General features: G+C 44.5%; 1 protein-coding gene across 9 annotated transcripts in view; it reads right to left on the reverse strand.

The window, feature by feature from the left end:
* Window positions 1–1,813: 1,813 nt before the first annotated feature.
* The window catches only part of LOC144823148 (UDP-glucuronosyltransferase 1A9-like), a 545,217-nt gene continuing 521,555 nt past the window's right edge, over window positions 1,814–25,475 (reverse strand). For all 9 annotated transcript variants that reach the window (XM_078681389.1, XM_078681391.1, XM_078681384.1 and 6 more), the window contains exons 4-5: window positions 6,384–6,603; window positions 1,814–4,237 (exon numbers count right to left, since the gene is read on the reverse strand). In XM_078681389.1, the coding sequence (XP_078537515.1) occupies window positions 3,949–4,237; window positions 6,384–6,603 (509 nt within the window). In that variant the 3' untranslated portion in view covers window positions 1,814–3,948. The remainder of the gene's footprint in view (window positions 4,238–6,383; window positions 6,604–25,475) is intronic.

Raw genomic sequence — 25,475 nt, forward strand, 5'->3', positions numbered from 1 at the left:
TTTTTTTGCAGAAAATCACTCCATTGTTTTGTTATGAGAATTCACATGATAAAGAGGCTCGCAAACTGGTATGCGTGTACTGTCCACACACGTCCTGTTCGCTCAGATCTAGTATCGTTCCCAGCACAGACCACCCCACTCCCCACGTGGGGCTTCCTTTACCCACCATGCACAGGCATCAGTACAGAGAGCTGCAGATCCATGGCGGATGCAGTCAGCCACCCCAGTATGCTTTGTGGGTGCTCAGCACTCGCGAAGAAAGTGTTGCACTGAAAGAAGTGTGTACCAAGTTTGTCTTTCCCACCACACACCTCTGCAGAACTTGGTGGAAGCGACACCTTTCAGTTAGTCCCAATCCTGTTTAATATGTATAAACCATAAAATACGGTTACCTGACTGTAGTGTTTCAGTTTAAATTACATGCAGTGGATCCCCATACAGTCTGCGCAGCGTTGCTTCGCCTCATTTGGAGCTCGGAGTGCTACTTCTATCACTGGATGCAATGCCACCTATTACTTTGTACTATACCCTCGTCATGTGCCACCCTCCCTAGTGTGGGCTCTGTCTTTGGTTTCTGCAGCATGTGCACCTCGCCCCTGATGCACGTGTACCGTCTCCACTGATAAATGGGTCCTGTGCAGCACGTGCAATATCTTGTCATTCAATATACACAAAGACTCCCGCAGTGCTTGCTGGACTGTCTCGCAAGCACAATATCATCAAGGACATCATTTGTCTGTATGATGAGTATGTTATCTGCAGCACCCTAAACAATGCATGCAGCATAGTCGATTGATATACTGGAGGGCCCTTCTGCTGCCCCCCTCACCAGGGTCACAACAGTTCACTTCTGATCACACTGAATACAAAATCTTCCCTGCAGTGCTTCCTTGCATGCGGTGCTGTCAGCAGCGCGCACAGCCAGACCTCAGCCTGTGATGCGCGCCCGCGCTCGGGAGGTTTGACACCAGCCACGGACCCCTTTCATCACGGACGGGCGCCTGGAAACCGCCGAGCTCTAGTAACTGCTTTTTTTTCTAGGCATACGTCATGGATCATGTTACTAATTAACACAGCACGGTCGCTTTCACTTTCGCGGCCGCGCTTGTTTTTTTTATTTAATTAACATTGTCTTCAAATCTGCTGTAGCCAAATATTGTAGTATGGCACATTTTGCAGTGCTTATTCATGCTGTCGTTGTTTTGATTCTGTAGAAAATGTCTTCAGTGCAGAAAAAAGTGCTTTATTTATTGAAGGCTCTGAAACAGTAGTGGCCTGGAAAATGGTGATTCGGTGCACGGGAAAGCTTATGGGCTCCAACAATAATGGCTATCAGTTCGGCTGGCCAGCCTGCAGCCAAGCACAGGCTTGGAGCGAACTTGGTTTACTCCGTTTGCCATGGCTGCATTTTCCACTAACTTGGCTTTAAGGAAGAAAAACAACTCCATGTAAATGTTACTCACCTTCAATACGTGAAGAGCAAGCACGGTCTGTGCGGCGTGCTATGCAAGGTGTTTATCACAGCCACACTGCTCTGCAAACATAGCTTAAATACATTGGCAAAGCCAATAGCTCTCACTAAATACATAAGGTCCCAAAGGCGAGACCTATTGGCTATGCTTGTTTACTTTAAGCCGCAAAGCCAATAGATAGGCGAAACCTATTGGTTTTGCCAATGCTTGTTATTGTTGCTTACCCTCCCTTGCTACATCCTTGCATGTCAGGGTCAAAGTCACAGGCAGAACATCAGTTTGTGTAGACTATGTAGCACACCACAAACATAAGACACAAATTATATGAAACTTGCAACACATCAATTTCTGCATGTTTATTCAGAAAATCATTTTTTGTGCGTACAAAATAGCTTCAATATCAAAATATTCATAACCAACTGGCATCTTCAAGAGTTTTCCATGATTACACATCCATGTTCTGCTCATTACATTCAGTGAACATTCCCCTTCCGAAATAAAAATATAATATTCATTTTCCATAATAAAACACACATTTTGAAATTCAGATAATATAGAAATTCCTTTGAAAATATAAGCCAATATTATTCCATCTCAGGATTTTAGAGACGTTGAAAGCCATTCTGCCTTTGATCTTATGTCACCAGAACCCCATCAAAGGCATCGAGGATTGAGAGATAGAGAGAGAGACTGAGAGAGATAGAAAGTCACACACAGAAACGAGGGGTGCATTTCTGATACTTATCTCACCCACATGCAAGTGGAGACAAATTCCCTGGTTTTTGATCACTTGCTGCTAGGTTATTTCCACTGCCAGACGCCTGCGCAGTTAGCGCATGTACAGTGCCTACTTTCATGAGTAGCTACTTTGACTAGGAGCTATTCTGTTCAGCAGCCATTTTGTGTGAGCTGAATTTAAGAAATGTATTGATAATCTAAGAAAATCAGATCTTACAATGTTAACATTAATTCTATGGCTTTAATTTCACTTCCATAAGTGGTCCTGATTATTCAACAGAGACCCAGTGCACACCTGCAAACATTAAAAAAATCAGCAGATGTGGGTCAAAAAGAGAGGTACGTTTGAGGTCCCTATTGAAATGGATTAGGCAGAATGGTGTATAGGACGCACTATCATTTTTAAATCGAGAATGCACAAGTCTTTAAATCAAGTTTGTCCTACCAAATGTGGGCAGAAATGAGGTATGTAGATGTAAACACCAAATTCATTCAGGAATCAGGAGAGTTACAGAATTCAGCAAGCCAAATTGAAGAACTTTTACAAAAATAATATATTGAAATGAGCCCTGCATACAATTCTGCACTACTTTGCAAATATTTCTGCAGTGCATTTATTGTACAGAAAATGAAAAATCCAGGAGCTTGATAATATATGCAGAGTCTTTTCACTTTTTGTGAAGATGAGTAACTGAATGTGCTGCAACAAGATGTCATCATTTGAATGTTTTGCAGAATTGTAAAATATAATTATCAGAATCGCGCCAATTTTAAATTTAAGGTATAGGCAAAATTAATTTGAAATAATGTACCCGAGTCACATTACTGGGCAAGGAAGGGAAGTGAGATGACAATTAATTGTATATTTACAGTGCGTTTTATAGTAATGACATATTTTTGTCTTTCTCCATAAGGTAAATTGTGCGTGTAGTTTACAGTGCAGAATTCAGTGCGTGCTTTTTTGCAGTGCAGAATTCAGGATACAAGTCTAAAAAATTAAGGAAAACTGACTTAGCTTCACAAATGAAGAAAACGCTCCTTCAGCGTCTCAGCAGGCTGTATTATTCAGGAAACCCTGACTAGAATTTAGGAACGGTTTACCAAGATGTCTACAAAGGCTAAATAGAATTCATGAACATTTTCAAAATTTAGGGATGACTGTTCCTAATAAGGGAAATATTAAGTAGAATTCTCCAGAATTCAGGAATGATTTGCCAGAGTTTTGAAATTGCTGGCTGAGGAAAGACTTCTCCAGGATCAAGGAAAGAATACCCAAACTGGAGAGCCGCACCAGGATCTTTCAGCTCATTCCCCAAAAATCCAGAAAGGCTGACCTAAAAACTGGGAAATATCCTGGAATTCAGGACAGACATTTCAGGTAGTCTACCTCAGATTTCAGGAAAGAATGACCAAGAATTCAGGAAAGACTAAAATGAATTAAAAATGTCTTATCTGAGGCATGAAAACGTTTTCCACAAATTCTGAAAATGTTTGCCAAATGTCAGGAGCAACTGACCAAAATTTAAGAAAGAAATTGGGGTGGTGTATACAAATCTGGGACAGGAAGACCCAAATTGAGTAAACATTCTCCATGATTCAGCAAGGTTTGACCTAGAACTGAAACATGTTTGAAATAGAATCTGCTATCCATGTCCTGTAACTCAAATACCTTATTTATGAAAGACTGTTTCTGCTCCTGAGTGGAATAGTGGTTATCACGAGCTGCGTGCTACCCCAGTTAGTGCGTTTTAGACTTCTGGGGTCGCCGTTTCTGGCCGCAGCACTTCCTACCACAAAAGCAGCAGCACTTGATTACTATAAAGAGGGTGACAGAAACAACAGCAAGGAGGAAGGCAATGACATCCAGTGAGTGGTACTGAATCCAGTTGAGGTCGTGCGCTGCTGGCCGCAGGTGGGGGGCGCCCTTGTGCCGCATCACAAACTCTACCCAATGTACAGCGAGGTCCAGGGGGTGGATGGGCCGGTCCAGGTGCAGTGCTGAGAGGCGAGAGATGTTCTCTTTATAGCTAGAAAGAGTAAATAAAGTAAATATTAAAGAGATACATACGCACAAGATAAAGACACCAGGATGCAAAGTCATATTTCCAGAAGACTGCAAGGCAGCGCAAACTGAAGTAAAGTATGTTGGTCAGCGCACCTGCAAGAGAAGGGATTACTATGAGGTAAAGGTTCACAGTCTATGTATGAAATCAGCTGGTGTCCTCCTCTGACCAAAGGTGACAGTACCCTGAAATGCCACTTAATCTTCACCTGAAAAAGGGCCGCAGTCCAGGGATAGTCAAGCCTGCCCTAACCAGAGCACAGCCCCAGATGAAGCATATCCAGGTGTGCACTGACTGGACTCCAGCCCATGGTCCAGGATTGTCCTATCTTGAACCAGTCCATAGTCCTGGAAGAATGAGGTCTGTCCGGTCTCAGGACCGTAGTCCAAAGATAGATAACCTGACCTAGGGCCGCAGAACATAGATATCTGTCCTTACCCGACCTAGGGGAAACAGTACAAAGATGCCCATGTTTGCCAAAGCTGACCAACACAAGACAGGCCAGAGATATCCTGCCCTGTCCTAGAAATTACCAGGTTCACAGGCACAACAGATTCTATCATCACCAGATCGAGGGCCACGCCGTGTGGTATCAAACCTTTCCTTAGCAGTGCCACCCTCAAGGGATATGGTGGTGGCCTATCATATTGTGTCCAGGGGCCAAGTTCAGGCCACCTAGGTCCCTGCTAAACTGGCCAAGGACTAGAAGCTAGTAGTCTGGTCTGTTGTACCCTGGCCCAAGGTCACAGTCTAGATATATTCAGGGCTATCCTAACCTGCTACAGGGCCACAGTTCTTGAATAAATCGCTCCTAGCCTACAATCCAGAGATATGCATGTTATCCGTAACCTGTTTCTGGTTTACAGTCAAGAGATCAACAGTCCTTTTAAGGTTCATCCCGAGGCCACAGCCCCTGGACCAGGGGCCAGATGTACGACCATTGATTTTTGCGATTCGCAAATTGCATTAAATTGAGAGTCGCAATTTGCGAGCTGCAAACATCAATGTACAACAGTGTCAGAGGCACTGTTTGCGATTCCCAATGGAGTAGCAAATTGCATGCCTCATGCATATTAACAAGGCTGTCACAATTTGCGACTCCACTGGGAATGGCTGGCACTCCGAGGGATGGTGGACTGCTGGGGTCGGCAGACCTCCAGGTCTAGGACTGCTTTTAAAGAAAAAGCAGTTTTTTAAAAAAATGCAGCCCATTTTCCTTAAAGGGAAACGGAATGCATTTAAAAAATAAAAATATAACTTTGTTACTGCCTGCCCTTAAAAAATGTTTGCGCATGCACCCCCAAAGGGGAAGGGGTTCCCTAGGGACCCCTTCCCGTTTGCGAGTGCTTTCGAGTGTTTTGCAACCGCAATTGTAAAACATTCTTACATAGCTTTTGATGTCGCTATTTGGAAGGGAACGCCCCTTCCTAATAGCGAGTTCTTAATCCTATATTGGAAGTCGCAAATTCATTTGCGACTCGCAAAATAGGATTAGTACATGGGCCACTTGTTTTTTTAAGGCGCAAACGGGTCTAAAACCCATTTGTGCCCGTAAAAGCCTTAGTACATCTGGCCCCAGGTTTGCAGATGGAGTGTAACTGGGGTTAGTTGTGTTATATAAGAAGCTGCTGTTGTAGTGTGACGAGATGGAGTTGAGTCATATTTCAGTGGCATTGTTAAGATCATGGGTGCTGAAGGCTCTAGGAATTAAGCGAGGTAGGACGGTAGCTTAAGGTGCAATTTTTTGGGACGAGGCAATTAGGACTAGGCATAAGGATAAAAGTGAGATTCGTAAAAAAAGTTGAAGACAAGATTGGAATCCAGTTTTAGAGGTGATGTTAAAAAGGGGAATATATAACTGGGATGGAGTTATAAGATGTGAATGGGGCAGTACCGCTGAGGATGTGGTCCAGAGGTAGAGTCATGAGTGGGGAATGTGTTTTAGATGGAAATGTGGGCTGGATTTAAAGTTGGCATAGGAAATGAGGCTGGGATAAAGTTGGAATTCCAGCATATAGTGGGGTGTGCTCGCTGTGCTAATAGTGTTGAAGGCTGGAGTATAAAGTTAGGGTTTTAGGTATGGCTTAGGCGCAGAGATCACGCCACTGACCTGGGGTCATTGATCACCGTCTTCAAGGCGTTACTGAGATCTTGTGCAGTCATCTGCAGGACGTTGAGGGTCACGCCAGCTCCACGCGATTCAATTCGCTTTGCGTTGTCCATCTGGTCTCCAAATAAAGGCAGCAGGACCATGGGCACCGCGTTACAGATGCCCTCGTAGATTCCATGTGAGCCAGCATGTGTGATGAAGGCACGTGCCTTAGGGTGTGCTGCCAGAGGAAGAAAAACAAGTCTTTAGAGAGTGAGCGAAATGTGGGTGCTATAATCATGCTTAAATGTGAATGAACGCATGTAACAGGAGTGAGGCTGAATACATCTTGGCGAGTATAGCTTGTAAACCTTACTAAAGGTAAGTTAGAGAGTTTGAGTGATTGCGCATGACCAAGTCTGTTAGTGACAGGAAAAACAGCACGAGTAACATGGTGGTGCGAATTCACAGGTAATTATCCGTGGGTGGGATTGTGACTAGGTGTGAGCCAGTGAAAGTAAATAAGCAGGTAAGGTATCATATATATATATTTTTGTGTTGCAAAATATTTTATTAAGATTGTTTATAGACAATAAACATAGACACTGCAGAAAATAATAATATATAGCGAAAATACCTATTCACAGTTCATAGATTACAAAATCCATCAAAATAATTACAATAGGCAAGAAAATGTTACATATTCATATGAAACATAAAATTCATTATAAATAGAGCTACAATATCCTATAACTAGTATGTTCTAATTGTAATAAAAAGATAATCAAGCTATAAATATAGCATTAAGAGGATAAATATACATCAACTGGTAACCAAAAAGATTGATAAGCGATAGAATTATGAAGAATAATTATATGACTCTGTGACAAGGTGTCACTTCATATTTTTGAAAGGAAATGCCAGGGGAAGGTACGTGTGCTGTTCTCCTGCTCACACGCATCCTTCCTATGATAAAGCGCGTGCCCACCATAAGGGCCTCATCACCGCCCACAATCTGGAGCACGGTTCACAACCTCAGACACGACACTGAACTATGCCCACGCAGGCCACACTGCATCCACACATACTGCGAGCCGAGCATGCGCACTCCAGCAAGGGCCGGACTGGGAACCACAACCGGCCCTGGCAAAGTGCTTCCCGCCCTCCCCACTCGGGGGGGTTGGAGGTGCCGCCGAGCCGGTTTTCGGCCGATTTTGGTACAGGCCCGATTTTGCAGCTATGCTGCAAAAACGGCCCTGTAACAAAAACGGCCCCAAGGGGCCCAAAACTGGCCCCCAGTGGCCCAAAACTGGCCCCAACCCGTGCGGCGCACCGGGGGATTGCCCGGTGCCGGCTATGGCCAGTCCGGGCCTGACTCCAGCCTGCTCCTAACTGAATATGACTGAACACAATAAGCCACCAGAGTGGACTACACAAATGTCAGGGAACAATTACAGTTCTGGGAGTTAATGATCACTGAGCTGAGGAGCGTGTATTCGGGTAACTGAACTTTCAATAGTTGTGCTACCCAACCGCAGTTCTTGATCACGTTTTTGTTATCCACACTCATTGTGAAAAAACAGCTCATCGGTTTTGCCTCTTGGGGGAGGGGAGAGGTGTCGACAGAGTGTTGTTTCCTAAAGCATACATTGGTTGTTGATCTCAGCTTGAGGCCACTTAATAACTAAATATGTATAGCATTGCAAAAACACTGCATATTCTAAGTACCATGTCTTAAATATTGTTACTTTCAAAAAGCGTTTTTGCTTTTGTGGTCCTGGTGCAATTATTACCCACCTGTCTGCTTTTTAGGTCTCGCCTGTCGATGCGCATGCGCATCGAGCTTGCGAGCCTATTGCGGCTTAAACAACCTTTAACTAAGAAGCAAGGAATCGTGGCGATTCCTTGCAGTGCCCGTGACTTTTAAGCTCAATGCGCATGTGCATTGAGCTTAAAAGCGCGTGCACATCAGTTCCCTCAGCCGCAATCGCCGTCTGTTCCCTCAGCCGCATTCCTCCCGACACCTTTTGAAGTGAAGCTTAGCTTCACTTCAAAGGCCCCGGCTTCTTCACACCCACATGCCGCTCTCACCGCTCCGCCCCCTCCCCTGCCCGCCGTGTGCATTTCTCCTCCACCCCCTCCCCACAGCAATGCCCTCCGTCTTGTTTGTTAATTTCCTCTAACTGCCCATCTCCTTTCAATACGTTTCCATTTAATCGCCTACCTCTCGATGTCCCTCATCCTCATCTCAACTCATCTATCACTCCAGCTATCTCCTCTTACACGTTATACGAATATCTCTCTCTTCACCTCCGTCCCACGATCTCTCATCTCTCTTCCTTTCACCCTCTAATCACGATCGTCTATTCTGTTGCTCTCCCCTCGCTAGCCCTCTCCCCCACCTATTAATCTTTTCTGTTTTCTACGCATTTTCACCCTCTTACGTCTTCCTTTTCTCCCTCGTGCTTCCTTCATCTTTCCTTCTCTAACCATTTTCCTCGTCCGCCTCCCGCCATCTCTATACACCTCTCCCCTTCTGTGACCGTCACTCTCCTTCCCTGCATCTCCGTCGCTCTAAGCACCCCTATATCTCAGCCCTCTTACCCCCGTCGCACCTATTTAATCTCTAACTTCTGTCATGTCTCCCCAGTACCCATCTACTCCTGTTGGGTCACCTCGTGCTCTTCTCCTCTGTCCCACATGTCCTTTCATTTTCCCTCTCGCAATCCCATTTTACAGCTGCTCTTCTGATGTGTTCTCTCCATTGCTGCATGTTTCCTCTTTCTACTTTTTCCTATTGTCTGTTTCCCTACCCTCGCTCTCCCCAGCCCCCGCCTCCATTTGTCTCCGCTCACTCTCTATCCATTTCTCTGCACGTTTCCATCTCCCGGTTAAATAATATTTTATTGGCAAGACAAATCAGCTAGACATTCACGGAAGAGAACAGGACGAGCTGCCAGCCCTCCAGCCCTCGACCCTGTTCAATATGCCCTGTTCAGTGACGAGGGAAGGCACATGCTGAGGTGCCATTTCTGACAGGGTGGAAATAAGCCGTTCTGCAGGCCTGTGCGCGTTTCCCTCAGGGGAAAGAGTCCGAGTTTTTGTGCCGCGCTATGTTGCCGTTTGTGGGAGACGTTCGCTTGCTGTGGAGCACGATGCCATGGTGTAAATCTACATGATGTCACCCCGTCCTTCCGAATCCCCCCCTCACCAGTTTCTCACAACTCAGGGATAGTCGTAGAAATTGAGTTCAAGGGGTACCCCAGCCTGTCCCAGCCTCCCCCTGCAGGAGCCTGCGCTACGCCCCTGGCTCCATACGATTTTTTTGCTACTCGCAATCACTCACCCTCACTCACCCTCACCCTCACCCACACTCACCCTCACCCTCACTCACCCTCAACGCCTCAACCTCACTCACTCTCAACCCCTCACCCTCACTCACCCTCAACACCTCACCCTCACCCACCCTCAACCGTTCACCCTCAACCCCTCACTCACCCTCACTCTCACTCACCCTCAACCCCTCTGCCTCACCCTCACTCACCCTCACTTACCCTCAACCCCTCAGCCTCACCCTCACTCACCCTCACTCACCCTCAACCCCTCACCCTCACTCACCCTCAACCGTTCACCCTCAACCCCTCACTCACCCTCACTCTCACTCACCCTCACTTACCCTCAACCCCTCTGCCTCACCCTCACTCACCCTCACTTACCCTCAACCCCTCAGCCTCACCCTCACTCACCCTCACCCTCACCCTCAACCCCTCACCCTCACTCACCCTCAACCCCTCACACTCACTCACCCTCGCTCACCCTCAACTCCTCACCCTCACTCACCCTCAACACCTCACCCTCACCCTCACTCACCCTCACCCTCCCTCAACCCCTCACCCTCACTCACCCTCATCCCCTCAGCCTCACTCACCCTCGCCCTCACTCACCCTCACTCACCCTCACCCTCACTCACACCCACCCTCACTCACACTCACTCACCCTCACTCACCCTCACTCACCCTCACCCACACTCACCCTCACCCTCACTCACCCTCAACCTCACTCACCCTCAACCCCTTACCCTCAATCAGCCTCAACCCCTTACCCTCAATCACCCTCACCCTCACTCAGCCTCAACCCCTCACCCTCACTCAGCCTCAACCCCTCACCCTCACTCACCCTCAACCCCTCACCCTCACTCACCCTCTACCCCTCACCCTCACTCACCCTCACTCAGCCTCACCCTCACTCACCCTGACTCACCCTCACCCACACTCACCCTCACTCACCCTCAACGCCTCTCCCTCACTCACTCTCAACCCCTCACTCACCCTCAACACCTCACCCTCACCCTCACTCACCCTCACCCGTTCACCCTCAACCCCTCACTCACCCTCACTCTCACTCACCCTCACTTACCCTCAACCCCTCAGCCTCACATTCACTCACCCTCACTTACCCTCAACCCCTCAGCCTCACCCTCACTCACCCTCACCCTCACCCTCACTCACCCTCAACCCCTCACCCTCACTCATCCTCACCCTCACTCACCCACAACCCCTCACACTCACTCACCCTCACCCTCACTCACCCTCAACTCCTCACCCTCACTCACCCTCAACACCTCAGCCTCACCCTCACTCACCCTCAATGCCTCACCCTCAACACCTCACCCTCACTCACCCTCACCCTCACTCACCCTCAACCCCTCACCCTCAACACCTCACCCTCATCCCCTCACCCTCACTCACAACACATATTGTGTTACAATAGGTGTCACATTTGCGGAAGATAAAACTATCTAGAGATGTAGCATGACGACCAGAGCTGCCATATAAGTCACGTAAATACTAAACATGTTGCATTCCAAATGCTATAGGTGTCACATTTGCAAAAGTTATAACTATTGGCATTGTAAATGACAAAGCCATCAATATAGCAATTTTAACATCGCAAAAAAAAAAAATTATGTCATTTACAAGACCAATAACTACAACTTTTCTAATGCGATACTTATTGCATTCCAACACCACTCATCCATGCAACGCCACTCACACACGCAACGCCACTCACACACGCAACGTCACACACGCAACGCCACTCACACACGCTACGCCACTCACATACGCAACGCCACTCACACACGCCACTCATCCACGCAACGCCACTCATCCACGCAACGCTACTCATCCACGCAACGCCACTCTTCCATTTGCAAAAAGAAAAATGTCTAACTATTCTATTGCGAGACCTATTGCATTTCCAATGCTTGTTTAGGATTATGTGTCCACCATGAGGCAAAGCTGACCTTGGCCCAGTCTGCAGCAACACGATGTGTGTTGCATTTGGAAATAATACACATGTACAACATAATATAGTAAATATAAGAGAAAGGCTACAGGACTGACCTGGTTCCCATATTTGCAGTGGTATAGCAAAGGTGCCACAGGCCCTAGCGAAAACATGAAAAATGGGTTCCCCATTCCCCAGTTTAGTAAGTGGGCCCCTCGCATCTCTGGAGCTGCTGCCACTGCACCTGTTCCATTATCCATAGCTACACCCCTACATATTTGGTAACTCCATTGTCTACAATGTCTGAAGCTTCCTGTTTACTCTTACACCTTGACAGTGGCGGCTGGTAATTTTAGGAAGGAGAGCAGGTGGGACACACACACACTCTGCTATGGCGGAGGAGCATCGCTCCCACTGCTGAAAGGCAGAAAACAGAAGAAAAAGAAAATGACAATAAAACTGTTTATTTTATTTTTCATCTCCAGTTCTGGAGTCTAGAGCTGGGCCTTGTCGCAGTGCCACACAGCATGGGGAGGAGGAGTGGGTGGCACAAAGTGCGCATGTAGGTTTCGCCAGCCATCTTAGGACAGCCAAACGAACATGCACACTTTGATATCACCAGGCTGTACCTTGGAGATATCAGCAGTGCTCAGGGGAATAGACTCCCACTCCCTTCTGGAGTGAGAAACTGGCTCCCTCTGCCCAATCCCAGCGCTTCGCTCATGCTGGGACTAATATCATGAGAGCAGCGCTGGAATTGCGTGGGGAGTCTGGGAGCCTGTGCTCATGAGGATTGCAGTGCCGGAAGCAGAGGAGCAGTGCAGTGCCGGAGCAGAAGATCAGGCCTGGTGCAGTGAAACGCAAGTGTACATTTGTTTATTTATTTTGTATTATTTTTCCCCCACGCCGCCCACCACTCACATTGGATTGACAGCAGCTGCCCCTGGATACACATGCATACATACAATCACTCACATCCATTCATTCAGAACACTCATTACCAAATATTCAAACATACACGCATGCATCAAACATTAATTTTAAAAAATCATTACACTTACCTGCAGTTCTTCCTCGGGGGTCCCAGGAGTGTTGGGACTGCTGCCTTCTCTCACTTGCTGACCCTTGGTCAGCCAATAAGGGGAAGCCGTCAGTAGCTCTCGGGCGGGGCATGGCTGGCAGGGCCGGGAGAGGAGTAGTTTGTACCCCTGAAGCGTGCCCTCTTGGGCCAGCCAAACAGTCATGCGTACTTTGCATGTTCCCCACCAGGCTGCATTACACAGCCTGGTGAGGAACATGCAAACCCTCCCAGTCCCCGTATGAGCGCCGAACCATGGCGCTCAGACCAATCACAACCCTGCATTGCAGCATTGTGATTGGCTCAGGGGCTGCCTGGGAGCCTGGTGCTTCCTGCTGCTGGCCGGGAGTTTGCAGGAAGATAACGGAGGACACAGGAGAGGCGGCGGCCGTCCTTCGCCCCCACCTCCCCCCACTCGCGTCCGGTAGCAACTGCTACTGCCTGAGAATAGCCCCCATTTTATCATCACTTGTTCCAGAACCAAAGTATGACTGACGCATGTTCGGCTCATGCCTTGTCTGTATGCGTCTCAACCACACCTCTCCTTAATGGACAACATTCTGTGCCCAAAATGAGGTAGGGCTTTTCAGGTTTCAAAAATGTTAATGAACGTAATGATGACATCACAGGATATTACATTTTGCGACCTTTTCCATGATATCTTCACAGGAAAATACATTATGAAACGTATTCGCAAGTTCAAATAGACGAATTTATCAGAAAATAGAGCACGAGAGCTCAGAGGGTTTATGTTCCAGCTGCATGAAAGTGAAAATGGTAGCAAAATTCTTTCAACTGACCCACTAAAATAACTCCCAGAATAAAACGATTTGGTAAATAGGGCAGGACATGAATCGTTATCACCAAGTAACTGTCCCTCGCTCCAGATACTTGCTATACGAACACAGATGATACTCACAAGGAGAGCTAAAAGAAGCACACCCAATTAGATAAGACTTAATGGACAAACACATTGGCAAAACATTCTGACAAATTTAGAAACCAAAAGGCATCATCGAAAGCCATTCTCCGCTATCTGGAACTACGCGGTGGAACGAAACACCGAATCCTCGCGTGAATTTAAGCGTGAGGCTGCCATCTAGTGGGAAAATAGAAGATTGCAGCAACAAATAATCACCGACATTAGCTTCCGGTTTTTATGGTCTTGCTTGACAGCTTGGCTGTAGACAGACATTTACCCCTTCCTTGCTGATGACGGCCCCCGTCCGTCATGCATCACGGTGGGCGTGTGCTGATAACGGCTGGGGCCGTCATGAACCCGCCCACTCAATAAAGAGGCCGCACAGGCGCAAAATCGCGCCCGCGCCCAAGGGGTTAATGTAAAGACCACAAGGATAGAATCTTTGGCTCTGCGCACATGTTGGAAGCCAAGATGACATGTTTTGATTGGACAGAATTTGTTTTCTTCCACAAAAAAGCATCAGCAAAGCCAATAGGTCTCGTCTATGCTCATGTTGTACAACAGCGTGCATGCTGTTCAGGGCTAAATATTAGAGGCATAGAAGATTGTGGCGCAGAGTGGAGTGTCGCAATGGAGTGGAGTAGAGTGTCGCGGAGTGCATGGTCTTGGTAAAAAATAGAGTATAGAAAAGTAGAGTCGAGTTGGGTACAGTGGAGTCGCATACAGCACTGAGGCTTAGAGCGTTGAAAAGTGCAGTGAAGCGACATGGAGTGTCGTAGAATGGAGTGGAGTAGTGTGTTGTACAGCGGAGTGGCATAGAGTGGTGTAAAGTGGCGCAGAGAGAGATATGTAGAGTGGAATGACGTAGAGTGAAGTGACGTAGCGTAGGAGGGAATACAGTGTCCAAGATTGAAGTGGCATGGAGAGGCGTTTCCTAGAGTTGGCTGGCATAGAGTGGGATAGAGAGTTGTAGAGTGTAGTGTCGTAGAGGATAGTGTCGTAGAGTGGGGTAAAGTGTCATGTAGTGGCATAGAGTGGTGTAGAGTGGAATAGAGTGTCAGAGCGGAGTGGTATAGAGTGGAGTGTTGTACAGTGAAGTATTGTAGAGTGGAGTGAGTAGATTGGAGTAACATTGTGTGGAGGAAACTACATAGAGTGTAGAGAAGTGTCAGAGTGGAATGGCATAGGGTGTTGTAGAGTGACGTAGGGTGGAGGGGCTTAGGGCCACATGCATCAACCTGTGCATTTGCGATTCCTAAATCGCGATTTAGGAATCGCAAATGCTAATGCATGTAGGAATCGCCCAAAAATTGCGATTCCTACACATTCCTTATTTGCGACTCGCAAATTGTATTTCACAAATATGGAATTGCTTCCCATTCATTCCTATGGGCCTAGAGGCCCATAGGAATCAATGGGAATTGTATGCACAATTGCATGCACAATTAAGAGTACCAAATAGGTATTTGCAAATTGCGCATGCAATTTCAAGGGTGCAAGGGTGCCAAAAGGACACCCTGATGCACCCCTGAAATTGCAATTTCGACACATGTTGCAGACACATGCCCCAAGGACATGTATGTGTGCAACATAGAACTTTGAAAAATGCACTGTTGTGCAAAAGCGCATTTTTCAAAGTCCTCGCAAATTACCATCAACTTTGAATTGATGGTAATTTGCGTTTCTTAATTGAGAAATCGCAATTTTACTTTGGTTGTTGCATTGCATTTAGGGAATAGCAATTTGTGATTTCCTAAATGCAATCGCAATTTAAATAATCAATATTTTAGTGATTACTTAAATAGCCATTTTTGCATTTGAGATGATGCATCCCAAATGCAAAAATCGCGGTCGCAAAGGGGCAGATTCGCTTTGCAACCGCAATTTCAATGATGCATGTGGCCCTTTTAGTGAAATGGCAGAGTGGAATGGCAAAGTGGAGTGGCCACCCCCTTTTTGAAAATATACAGTAGAGTGGCATACAGTAGAGTGGCATGGCACAGAGTGGAGTAAAGCTTTGTCGGGTGGCATAGAGTGAAATGAAGTGGTGCAAAGTGGAGTGATGTAGAGTAGAGTGGAGTGACTAGAGTAGAGCTGCTTAGAGTAAAGAGGCATAGAGTGAAGTGCCATAGAGTGTCAGAATACTACGTAATGAACAGGGGTTCTGCCCATATTACCCTCCCATACCTGGGCAAGGAACATCACATGGATGAGAAAATAGAACAAAAAGGTATTAAGGGATAAATTAAGCAAACGCTACTTCACAACAGGAAACAATTTATTAACCTGTTTTTTACGCTCTTTTTTAACAATAAATGATTATAATTTTTGCAAAGGACAAAATATTGAGTCAAAAAACCGGGGGGGGGAAAGATGACCAGACTATATACAGTAATCAAATTGAGGTAATTGCAATATATACAAATATACAACTATGTACCCTAAACAAAAAGAAAAACAGGGGGATAAAGCCAACACTATTAGTTATCTGTCGACGCAGTGGCGGTCGCGTTTCCGCCAGTGGTTTCTTCTGGCTTCATCAGGACAAGGGTACTGAAAAATATATATACAAATACAATATAATTCCTAAAAACACACTATGCCGCAAGGAGAAACTCACCCATTTACACCGATGCAATGACCACCAGAAAGTGGAAAACGTGCAAAAAAATGGAGTCAAAACCACATCTCATTTACAGGAGAAAGAAAGCAAGCTCCAAACGTGCCCAATCTTCACAAAAGTGATAACGAGTACACAGGTTGTAGAAACCCAGTCACCATGGACACATTCTTCTATCCACCATGTGTCTACAGATAAATGTCGAGGGGCATGCACTTAAAAATAAATGGACCACTACAAACGGGCAATGGCAGCTGCCACAAGGTTCCAAATACCTGCAAATTGTGGTATACGTGACCCCCCCAGCAGGGAGTGCCAAGGCACCACCCTGAGGGGTATAAACAACTTCTTTCCAAAGGAAAATCGGTTCACGCTTTCCTAAAGGGTATATGGAGGGTGAGAGAGCCAGAGAACCGGATCTATTAACTTATCGGTTACTCAAAACTATCATTAGTAACGGCGAGTCATACCTCAAACAAGAATGTAGCCTACCTTCACAATTATCCAATCTCAAAGGAGGGGATAGATTATTTCATTGGTGTAAAAAACACCTCGGTTAATTACACGCCCTCAATAAGGAATAACCAGGGATACCTGCAGTCAAGGTAAAAATAAACACAAAACAAAACACAAACTCAGTTACTACCCGCGTGTGCACAAACATGGCTCAGGTCTATACTGCGGCGCTACATGCAAGGTGACAATTATACAAGCCTACCTCTGGTGCTACAATTCCCCCAGGTCACACGCGATTAAGGGAGACCTTCAATCTGAGTTCCAAGAGCTCCGCCGTCCGTTTGTCAGGAGACAATCTCGCGGTCAGGGCGCGCAGCGTCATTAAAGAAGGGGCGTCTCGGAGGGCGTTCTAATCTGCGCGCTGAATTCATAAACAAAGAAACAGGACATGGGGTAGTCTTTTAGGAAGAGACAACGGACTACGGGCAAGCGTATTGTCTGTCTGGGTATTCTCCTCTACCATATAAATATCCACACATCCATTCGAAAAAAATATAAATAAGAAGGAGAAACCAGAAATAAATAAAATAAAATAAAAATAAAAATAACAATCGCATCACCACCTAAAGTTGTGCATTATTTAAAAGGAGGTGGGCATTGCACCAACGCATATGGGCTAACAATCTAATCACAATACATCAAACACAGATTAATAAGAATTACAAATGACACCGTGAATTAACAAACAACTCAACACAATAAATATAGACAATCATGATCGAATGGATCTGAATTAGGTATAAAAATACTCATTGCATATGCTATTCCATTCCTGTACTACTCTAAACAGACTGGGTCCTAAGAGAGTTCCCCCGACAAAAGGGCTATCATCAGGGGTACTCATCTGCGGATCCAGAAAACGTTAATGAACATCATTAAATTAATGCCCACAATTCGTCACGGTCATTAAGGCCCCTTGTCGCAGTGTGGTATCTTTCGATCAGTCTAGCTTCTGTACAGTTTAGCTTACGTTCTAATTCTGCTTTGTTTTTAGCTGTCACCACTACAAGTACTGCCCAAGTTAGGTCCTCTTCGTCGTGTCCACAATCTATGTAGTGTTGCACTAGCGGAGCCCCACTAGTCTTACATCTAATTCTCGATTTATGTTGGCCTATTCGCATTTTGATGGCCTGCGTTGTTTGTCCTATGTAGGCTAAATTACAAGGACAAAGAACCACATACACGACGTTCTTTGTGTTACAGTTGGAAAATGAACGCATGATGTGGTTCTGGCCATTCACATCGATGCTTTTGAGATCTTTAGAATTAGGGCACACAGTACAATTCATGCAACGAAAATGTCCTATTACGGCCGGCAGGCCTAACAAGTTCCTGGTGTCTTTTTTGATCTTGGGCTCTCTACTAGCTCTAACAAGATGTTGTTTAATGTTCTTACCTTTACGGAAAGAAAACAGTGGTGGAGGAATCTCAAGATGGTCAATGATTCGCCAGTTTCTTGTAATGATTTGCTTGATTTTATTTGCCTTAACATTGAACGTTAAAACACAGGTCAAGGCAGTTTTCTCACTTTTGCCTTCTTTAGGGGTCAATAAAGTCTCCCGAGGTGTAAACCACGCCCTTTTAAGGGCGGCTTTCACTAGTTTCCTCGGGTACCCTCTAGAGCATAATTTATTCAAAAGGATTTCCGCATTGTCAAAATAATCCTTCTTGTTGGTGCAATTGCGCCTGATACGCAAAAATTGCCCATATGGCAAGTTCTCTTTAACACTCCTCGGGTGTCCACTGGAGAATTCTAGTAAAGTGTTTCTGTCTGTGGGTTTGGTAAAAAGTCTCACTTCTAATATACCACCGGTCTCCAAGATCCATACATCCAGAAAGTTAATTTTTTCATTACTGTAATTCATTGTGAATTTAAGGTCAGGAGTGCAGACGTTTAGCCATTCATGGAATCGGTCTAGATCTTCTTTATTCCCATTCCATATCAAGAAGATATCATCGATGAAGCGAACCCACCTCGACAGACAATGTAGAAATGGGTTCGCTTCACCAAGGACATATCTAGTCTCAAATTGGTCCATCACAAGGATGGCAATTTCTGGGGCAAAGCAACACCCCATTGCCACTCCTTTCAATTGTAAATAAAGGACCCCCTTAAAAGTGAAGAAACTGTTTTTTAAACAAATTTTAGCCAACTCAATAATGAATTTGGTTGGCACCTGATGGGGTCTATTCCTTTTATCGAGTACCAGTTCCATCACAAGGAGTGCTTCATCCTGGGGGATGTTCGTGTAGAGGCTTTCGATGTCGAAAGAGACCAACAACTGTTGGTCTCTATCGAACACCGAGCCCTCAACCTTGTGGATAAAATCCATGGTATCTCTGATGTAGGCCTGTGTTTGGCACACAAAGGGTTTAAGAAACGTATCAATGTACTTAGCTAGAGGCTCAAGCATTGATCCACATGCCGCAATAATCGGCCGGCCAGGGGGGTTGACGACATCCTTATGTATTTTGGGTAATACATACAAATTGGGAGTTTTCAGCATGGAGGTATTTAGATATTCATATTCCTTTTTACTCAAGTATCCGGCATCTAGGGCTTGCGTGGTGAGATGTAAAATCCTAGCCCTTAAGTTACTTGCTGGGCTATCTGTTATTTGGCGATAGTGTGCACAATTACCCAACTGTCTTAGTACCTCTTTGTCATAATCGTTACAATCCCATACAACGATCCCCCCACCTTTATCAGCTGGTTTTATTACTGTTAGGGGGTTGTTAGCTAGTTGGTCCAAAGCTAACCGTTCTTCCTTACTGAAGTTAGACTTAAAGGAAAGTTTCTTAGCATTCAAATTATCTACTTCTTTGAGGACCTGATTCTCAAACAACACAATTTCGTCAGGCATACTTGCACTCTCAGGACAAAAGGTCGATTTGACTCTCAAGCCGCTTACATTGTATTCAACATTCTCCTCTTGTTCAGAAAAAAATACTTTCAATCTGATCTTTCTTAGAAACTGTAAGACTTCAGTCTTAGTATCAACCGGGTCTTGAACTAGTAATGGCACAAATGAAAGACCTTTCTGTAGGACCTTCAATTCTATAGGTGGTAGAGACTCTTTAGAGAGGTTATAAATTGGAATAATCTCTGTATCACTCATTGTGCGAGACATCAATGGCTCGTTCCCCAGGTTATTAGTTCTTTCTACCGCATATAGACCCGTTGTCTCGTTTGAAACAGGTTCTGGTCCTGTGTCAGTGGGGGCTGTGGAAAGGGCTGAAATTGTTGGAACTGGCGTGGCCCCCATCTTCTTCTGAACCCCCTGCCTCGGCGTCCCCCTCTGCCTAAAAAAGGTGGCGGGCCTTGGGGGTATTGCAGAAAGGGTGGATATTGTTGGTATGGTTGATAATATGCTCCTCCACTTTGGTCTGAGTCTGACGAGGAGTCAGAAAATGTGAGAAACCTTGTCCTTGATCTTCCCTTGTATTGAGGATTCAGTGCCCCTGGGGTAGTATTTTTAAAGAAATCCTCTTTCAAGTAGGGATACACTTGCTCTATGGTAAAGTTTTTTATATCTCTACTCAGTTTAGTGGTCTTTAAATTAACGGTATTGGTTTTAAAATCCGCTAATGTTTTCCCAATACTCTCCAGTAGGCCTTTCGCATCCGCTATGGTGGAATCTCCTAGTATTTCTTCCTCTAACCTTTCTATTTCTTTTAACTCGTCTTCACTGATTCGTAATGCAGTATTGATTGATAAAACAATCCAATCCTGGGAACACTTTGTTCCTACCCCACTAAAGTCCAACAGATACGGTTTATCTTGGAGAAAGATAACGGGAATATTTTTAACCTGTAATCCGACAGGGATAGTATTTGTTTTTAAGTATCCTAATAGGACTTCAGCGTGTAGCTGTGTCCGTGTGTTTTTCTTTTTTAGTTGGGTTAATCTTTCTCCCTTGTCGGAACTTGGTGGTCTATTCCCACTTAAATCTGCTCCTAACAAAGAGGGTGTTTGTTTCAACCTATTTATCTCTTCTTCTGTATAGCTTACCAAGTGTGGTGCTGACATATTTCATATAACACTTAGCCGGTCAGAACATCCAACCAGACTGAAATTTCCACTAGAATTCTACAAGTCATACACAATGAAATATTGATCCAAGCAAAAATGAAAGGAAAAAATGATATAATTAACTGAAAATGTGCGGCATAGGAAACAATGTAAGATATAACAAATAATCACATTACAAAATTATACAATAATCAAACTGACAAACCACACATCCCAATCTCATGACCCAAAAGAGAGGCCTTACCAATATATACAGTACTTTTAAACAATTCAAATGCTGTCTCTTAAAACAAGGGACCCTCACACTTGAAAAAGTGTGCAGAAAACTACGTAATGAACAGGGGTTCTGCCCATATTACCCTCCCATACCTGGGCAAGGAACATCACATGGATAAGAAAATAGAACAAAAAGGTATTAAGGGATAAATTAAGCAAACGCTACTTCACAACAGGAAACAATTTATTAACCTGTTTTTTACGCTCTTTTTTAACAATAAATGATTATAATTTTTGCAAAGGACAAAATATTGAGTCAAAAAACCGGGGGGGGGGAAAGATGACCAGACTATATACAGTAATCAAATTGAGGTAATTACAATATATACAAATATACAACTATGTACCCTAAACAAAAAAAAAAACAGGGGGGTAAAGCCAACACTATTAGTTATCTGTCGACGCGGTCGCGTTTCCGCCAGTGGTTTCTTCTGGCTTCATCAGGACAAGGGTACTGAAAAATATATATACAAATACAATATAATTCCTAAAAACACACTATGCCGCAAGGAGAAACTCACCCATTTACACCGATGCAATGACCACCAGAAAGTGGAAAACGTGCAAAAAAATGGAGTCAAAACCACATCTCATTTACAGGAGAAAGAAAGCAAGCTCCAAACGTGCCCAATCTTCACAAAAGTGATAACGAGTACACAGGTTGTAGAAACCCAGTCACCATGGACACATTCTTCTATCCACCATGTGTCTACAGATAAATGTCGAGGGGCATGCACTTAAAAATAAATGGACCACTACAAACGGGCAATGGCAGCTGCCACAAGGTTCCAAATACCTGCAAATTGTGGTATACGTGACCCCCCCAGCAGGGAGTGCCAAGGCACCACCCTGAGGGGTATAAACAACTTCTTTCCAAAGGAAAATCGGTTCACGCTTTCCTAAAGGGTATATGGAGGGTGAGAGAGCCAGAGAACCGGATCTATTAACTTATCGGTTACTCAAAACTATCATTAGTAACGGCGAGTCATACCTCAAACAAGAATGTAGCCTACCTTCACAATTATCCAATCTCAAAGGAGGGGATAGATTATTTCATTGGTGTAAAAAACACCTCGGTTAATTACACGCCCTCAATAAGGAATAACCAGGGATACCTGCAGTCAAGGTAAAAATAAACACAAAACAAAACACAAACGCAGTTACTACCCGCGTGTGCACAAACATGGCTCAGGTCTATACTGTGGCGCTACATGCAAGGTGACAATTATACAAGCCTACCTCTGGTGCTACAATTCCCCCAGGTCACACGCGATTAAGGGAGACCTTCAATCTGAGTTCCAAGAGCTCCACCGTCCGTTTGTCAGGAGACAATCTCGCGGTCAGGGCGCGCAGAGTCATTAAAGAAGGGGCGTCTCGGAGGGCGTTCTAATCTGCGCGCTGAATTCATAAACAAAGAAACAGGACAGGGGGTAGTCTTTTAGGAAGAGACAACGGACTACGGGCAAGCGTATTGTCTGTCTGGGTATTCTCCTCTACCATATAAATATCCACACATCCATTCGAAAAAAATATAAATAAGAAGGAGAAACCAGAAATAAATAAAATAAAATAAAAATAAAAATAACAATCGCATCACCACCTAAAGTTGTGCATTATTTAAAAGGAGGTGGGCATTGCACCAACGCATATGGGCTAACAATCTAATCACAATACATCAAACACAGATTAATAAGAATTACAAATGACACCGTGAATTAACAAACAACTCAACACAATAAATATAGACAATCATGATCGAATGGATCTGAATTAGGTATAAAAATACTCATTGCATATGCTATTCCATTCCTGTACTACTCTAAACAGACTGGGTCCTAAGAGAGTTCCCCCGACAAAAGGGCTATCATCAGGGGTACTCATCTGCGGATCCAGAAAACGTTAATGAACATCATTAAATTAATGCCCACAATTCGTCACGGTCATTAAGGCCCCTTGTCGCAGTGTGGTATCTTTCGATCAGTCTAGCTTCTGTACAGTTTAGCTTACGTTCTAATTCTGCTTTGTTTTTAGCTGTCACCACTACAAGTACTGCCCAAGTTAGGTCCTCTTCGTCGTGTCCACAATCTATGTAGTGTTGCACTAGCGGAGCCCCACTAGTCTTACATCTAATTCTCGATTTATGTTGGCCTATTCGCATTTTGATGGCCTGCGTTGTTTGTCCTATGTAGGCTAAATTACAAGGACAAAGAACCACATACACGACGTTCTTTGTGTTACAATTGGAAAATGAACGCATGATGTGGTTCTGGCCATTCACATCGATGCTTTTGAGATCTTTAGAATTAGGGCACACAGTACAATTCATGCAACGAAAATGTCCTATTACGGCCGGCAGGCCTAACAAGTTCCTGGTGTCTTTTTTGATCTTGGGCTCTCTACTAGCTCTAACAAGATGTTGTTTAATGTTCTTACCTTTACGGAAAGAAAACAGTGGTGGAGGAATCTCAAGATGGTCAATGATTCGCCAGTTTCTTGTAATGATTTGCTTGATTTTATTTGCCTTAACATTGAACGTTAAAACACAGGTCAAGGCAGTTTTCTCACTTTTGCCTTCTTTAGGGGTCAATAAAGTCTCCCGAGGTGTAAACCACGCCCTTTTAAGGGCGGCTTTCACTAGTTTCCTCGGGTACCCTCTAGAGCATAATTTATTCAAAAGGATTTCCGCATTGTCAAAATAATCCTTCTTGTTGGTGCAATTGCGCCTGATACGCAAAAATTGCCCATATGGCAAGTTCTCTTTAACACTCCTCGGGTGTCCACTGGAGAATTCTAGTAAAGTGTTTCTGTCTGTGGGTTTGGTAAAAAGGCTCACTTCTAATATACCACCGGTCTCCAAGATCCATACATCCAGAAAGTGTGTCAGAATGGCATAGAGAGTCAGATTGTTAAAGTAGAGTGGTGTGCAGTGGTGTAGAATGGAGAAAAGTGCTGTAGAGTAGAGTTTCACAGAGAGGAGTGGAATAAAGTTGTGTGGAGTGTCGTAGAGCGGAGCGTCATAGAGTGAAGTGCCATAGAGGGGCGTGGGAGTGTCGTAGAGTGGAGTATAGTGGCCTAGAGTGGAGTGTTATATCTTGAATTGTTTTAGAGTGAAGTGGAATAGAATGGAGTGGTGTGTCGTAGAGTGGAGTATGCATGATGTGGTAGTGCCCTGCCATTACAGACAACACATTTTCCATTGAAATGACCATTACATTTGCACATACAGTTTTACTAATAAACCTATCCAGCGCACAAATGATAATGTGTACTGAATTATTTTGATCATACTCAAATATTTGGATCCACCACTTCTGCCTACAATGTGCTTCATTTGTGCTTTCCTAATTCTGATATATCCGCACAATTCATTTACAGACATTTACATTTTGCTCTATGCTAGAAAAAAATCTGATTTCCCACCTCCAGTATTCAGCAATATTTTCACATAAACCCTCTCACTTTAAAGTCAGAGAAAGAAAAATAAACACCAAGACCCTTTAAAGACAGTGCCTGACATGTAATCTCTTTCTTTGAATGCACATCAAATGTGACAAGATTAGAACAAAATGTAAAGGCCTATTTACAGAAAGCAAGCACTCGCTGAATAAAAGGAGCTAGTCATAGAGGTGGTGACCAGGCTATGCTCCATGAGAGGGACATAGACATGCTGGACAGCCTCAAATAAAGCCAGCAAATAGAAAATAAGCAAATGTGCGTTACAAAGCCAATGGGGAGCAATGGGCGGATTGCATTCCCAGTGAAGCTTTCAGGATGTCCCAAAGAAGTATTTTCATAACCAGACAGTGCCACTGGCTGGTAGGCTTTGACCTAAAAAGCGATTGTCCTCCGCATTATTGTGATCATTTTGTTTATTTATCCCGTTTCCTGAACTTGAATTTGATGCTAAGGCCCTGGACAGATTTATTAACAATTTCCATTGAAATCAATGGAAACTCCATGATGAGTTACCCTTGTCATTAGCATCCAAGTGGTTAAAGGGCACAAACACATGCCATTGTAATGCTATTACAGTGTCTTAGATAACTAGATAATTGATGGTGTTTTTCTGTGGCAGAGAACAGATAGGAGGAGGCAGTTGTTAACATACACTGACTTTTAGGTCTGGCTTGACAGTGCATTCATAAGAAAGACTTATTGGCATTGTCAACGCTTGTCTAATTTTGGCAACAGCACTGGCTTGATAAAGCTCAATCGAGAGACTATTGTAAAGTGTATTTGCCGGCACACCAGGGAGAACTTCAACGATGCAATGGAAAGAGACTATATAAAAACAAAATTGGGCATAAATAATACAGGGAAATAGCAAACAACCAAAAAATAGAAAAGAAGAGGCCATTTCGCCCCCAGTCACTGTGTTT

This window comes from Lissotriton helveticus, chromosome 3_1 (genome assembly GCF_964261635.1).
Source record: "Lissotriton helveticus chromosome 3_1, aLisHel1.1, whole genome shotgun sequence".
NCBI classification, from domain to species: Eukaryota; Metazoa; Chordata; class Amphibia; order Caudata; family Salamandridae; genus Lissotriton; species Lissotriton helveticus.